The sequence below is a fragment of the Spinacia oleracea genome, chromosome 3, assembly GCF_020520425.1.
Source record: "Spinacia oleracea cultivar Varoflay chromosome 3, BTI_SOV_V1, whole genome shotgun sequence".
NCBI classification, from domain to species: domain Eukaryota; kingdom Viridiplantae; phylum Streptophyta; class Magnoliopsida; order Caryophyllales; family Amaranthaceae; genus Spinacia; species Spinacia oleracea.
Genome location: NC_079489.1, coordinates 115,045,955 through 115,049,476, shown reverse-complemented (window position 1 = coordinate 115,049,476; position 3,522 = coordinate 115,045,955). Strand labels below are relative to the sequence as shown.

The 3,522-nt window shown below is 42.2% G+C and overlaps 1 protein-coding gene across 1 annotated transcript; it reads left to right on the top strand.

The window, feature by feature from the left end:
• The first annotated feature begins 1,756 nt into the window (after positions 1–1,756).
• On the top strand, positions 1,757–3,522 carry LOC130469983 (uncharacterized). Its single transcript, XM_056839536.1, has 4 exons — positions 1,757–1,992; positions 2,091–2,192; positions 2,369–2,744; positions 3,415–3,522. Exons 1-4 carry the CDS (start codon positions 1,757–1,759, stop codon positions 3,520–3,522), a joined length of 822 nt encoding a protein of 273 aa, XP_056695514.1.

Here is a 3,522-nt window from a genome sequence, read left to right as displayed (position 1 = left end):
CGATATATTATTTATCGTTTCGTATACGACGAATCACCGTCGTACGATACGATTTATTTGTTTCGCCTAGCTTACGAATATTCGCGATACGATATACGATTCCGATGCAAGGTCGTATCGTATAATACATTTTCCAAACTAATTCCCGAAAAGCTATTAAATGAATTTCCGATTCATTTAATCCGTTGATCTGTTACGTGTCATTGGTGTGACCTTGTAGGTTCAGTCAAGAGTAAGCTGTGAGTTCAATATCCATTAGAACTCACTAATCGGAAGCATTGCTCCAGCTAGCTGTTCCGATCACTTGATCTCACTGAATTAATTGTTCGCAATTAATCTGAACCTTGGTATTAGACTTAATGCACCTTGGATGAAGGACATATTTCCTTCAGGTCCCCTAGAGTAGAAGTGTCCATTGTTTCTACTTCGGCGAATTTAATATTATGTAAGGCTAAGGCCGCTTTCGGTAATGAATAATATATAGCTTTTGTGTACAGTTCACCTTATTTAGAAGATACGCAGAGGGTGTGGAATGATCTTCAAAATCTGATAATCGTAGTGCACGGGGAGGGGGTAGTAGTCATTGGAGATTTCAACCAAGTTGAAATTGCAAGCCAGAAACTAGGTGGTACCACATACATTAGGGGAAGAGCCGCATTTTTAGATTGGAAATTTAACTGCCAAGTCTCGGAGGTTCCTTTTTTCGGGGCGAGTATACGTGGAGAATAATAGGGATGGGCAGGAACTCATTTTACAAAGGCTTGATCGATGCTATGCGAATGATGAGTGGAGATGCATGTACCCGGATGCGACGGTTTGTAATCATCCGATCTTTCTATCGGATCATAGTCCCATAATCTTGGAGCTTACGAAAAAACCCTCAACCCGAAATACACCGTACAAATTAGAAGCATGGTCCTTGGAGAAGGAGGAGATAAAGATGATGGTGTGCCAAGTATGGGAGGGAAGCATCCAGGGCTCTCAAATGTTCACAATTTAGAAAAAGCTACGGCTGATTGTGCAGAAAGTAAGAAAGTGGTGCTTAAATTTCGAAAAGACCTTGGGCTTGAACCAGAGTTTGTTCAAAAGTGAGCTAAACAAACTTCAATCATCTATTACTGACATAGCAGATGGTTCGATTATGGTAGCACAACAAAAGGCTATGTCTTCTCATGTAGAGGAGCAATGGTGGTATTGGAAGCAAAGGCAAAATGCAAATGGGACGCTTATGGGGATCAATCTTCAAATTTGTTCTACAAAAGTGTGAAAGGTAGAGCGCAAAGAAATGAAATTAGGGGGAATAAGTCCCCTAATGGAGCTATTCTCACGGAACCAGTGCAAATTCAGGAAGCTTTTAAGGCCCATTTTCAAGGCATCCTTCAAGGGTCGCTGGCGGTAATCCGGCCACCTGCCGGAGAGTGGTTACAAGACTTGCCCTCAATCTCAGAAGATCATATCGCAATGCTTCTAACCCCATTTTCTAATGCTGAAATAAAGAAGACGGCTTTTAGTTCCAAGCCGCTAAAGTCTCCTGGCCCGGATGGTGTACCACCGGCTCTTATTCAACAATATTGGACCCTCGTGGGGCCAGATATCTACGATGCGGTGCATTCTTTCTTTCTCTTTGGGGTACTTATTGAAAGAGGTTAATCAAACCTTCATAACTCTTATTCCAAAGGAGGCGAGACCGGAAGAGGTGAGCAAGTTCAGGCCAATAAGCCTGGGTAATTCGACGTACAAGTTCATTTCGAAATGAATGGTGAACAGGTTAAAGGTGATAATGCCTGATATTGTTGATGACTATCAGAATGCCTTCATCCCAGGCAGATTCATGGTGGATAATTGCTTTATGGCGTCAGAGTTAATGAGTTATGTCCGTAGAAAGAAAAAGGGGAAGCAGTTTGCAGCAATCTTGAAAGTCGACCTAAGCAAGGCATACGATAGAGTTCGTTGGGATTTTGTGGAAAGTGTTTTGGTGGCTTTGAAGTTTCCGTAAGTATTGATTCACCGAATTGTGCAATGTGTTTCAACTATGTCTTATTCAGTCCTTGTGAATGGGGAACCTTCAGATTTTTATGTCCCTACTTCAGGACTACGCCAGGGCGACCCTCTTTCACCTTATCTGTTTATTCTTTATATGAAAGTATTATCAAAGAGGTTAAGAAAACTTCAAAGGTTGAAGAAAATCTCAGGTTTGAAGATTGGACGTTATTCCCCAGCGTTATCCCATCTATTTTTTAAAGATGATGCTCTATTTTCCTTTAAGGCAAATCCATCTTCTTGCCGAACCATGAGAGCGTGCATTGACGAGTTATGTGACATGTGAGGGGAAATGATAAACTTTGATAAGTCTTGTGTGATCCTTTAGCCCCAACACGCCCTCCTTGTTCATTAGACTTCTCAAAAGACCGTTGAGTGTTAAAAGTGATACTCGCTTGGGAACCTACTTGGGGTGTCCAATGGATGTGGATGGAAGATCAACATCGCAACTATCTCTTATTCATGACAAACTCCTCCAGAAGCTGAGCTCTTGGAAATTTATACATCTTTCACAAGCTGGGAAGATTGTCTTGATAAATGGAATTCTTGTGGCTCTCTCGGCAAATATTCTCTCGCTCTATTTGATACCTGCAGGTTTAACAAAAAGAATTACCTCCACAATTATGAGGTTCTGGTGGAGCTCTTTAATGGATAGAAGACCCATATATTGGAGGAAGAAGGAGGTTTGGGGATTAGAAGTTTGGGTACGGTAAATGTGGCCATGTTGGGAAAACAAGTTTGGAGATTAGCCACAAATAGGAAACTACTCGCGAGTAAATTGTTCTTATCAAAGTATTGCATGGATCCAGTTGAGTTAAGGCTGAAAGGTAAGTCAATCTCTAATGCCTCATGGGCTGCACGAAGCATGATTAGAAGTACTGCGAGTTTGTAAGGGGGAACTAGAAGACGAGTTGGAGATGGGAAGTCAACGGATATTCTGGATGATATTTGGCTAAGCTCGGGAAAAGTTGTGCGCAATCCTAGCAGGCAGTGTGCACTGCTTGTGAAATGGGTTTCTGATCTTACAACTAGCTCGATATAGTGGAATCATTCTTTAGTATGGGCCGAGTTCACAGAGGACACATCAATAGAGATCTTTGCGTCGAAGGTATCAGTCGAGGGTATGCCGGATAGCCGTTCCTAGGCCTGCTCGAAGAATGGAGAAATGTCGATGAAGTCTGGATATTGGTTCCTGATAAGTTCACAGCATAACCCCCCGGTTCATCCGTTCTGGAAAGCTTTGTGGAAGCGTAGCATACCCCCGAAATGGAAAGTTTTATGTTGGGAAATTCTAAATGGGGCAATACCGAAAAATCCAATATGAGGAAAAGAGGTATTCTTGTGGATGGTTTGTGTTCGATGTGCGGTTTGCAGGAGGAGTCTGACGATCATTTGTTTCGAGATTGCTCTATGTCCGATCACATTTGGAGATCCATGGCAATGAGAGGCAATGCCTCGCCAGGTGTTGATATCAGCAAATAG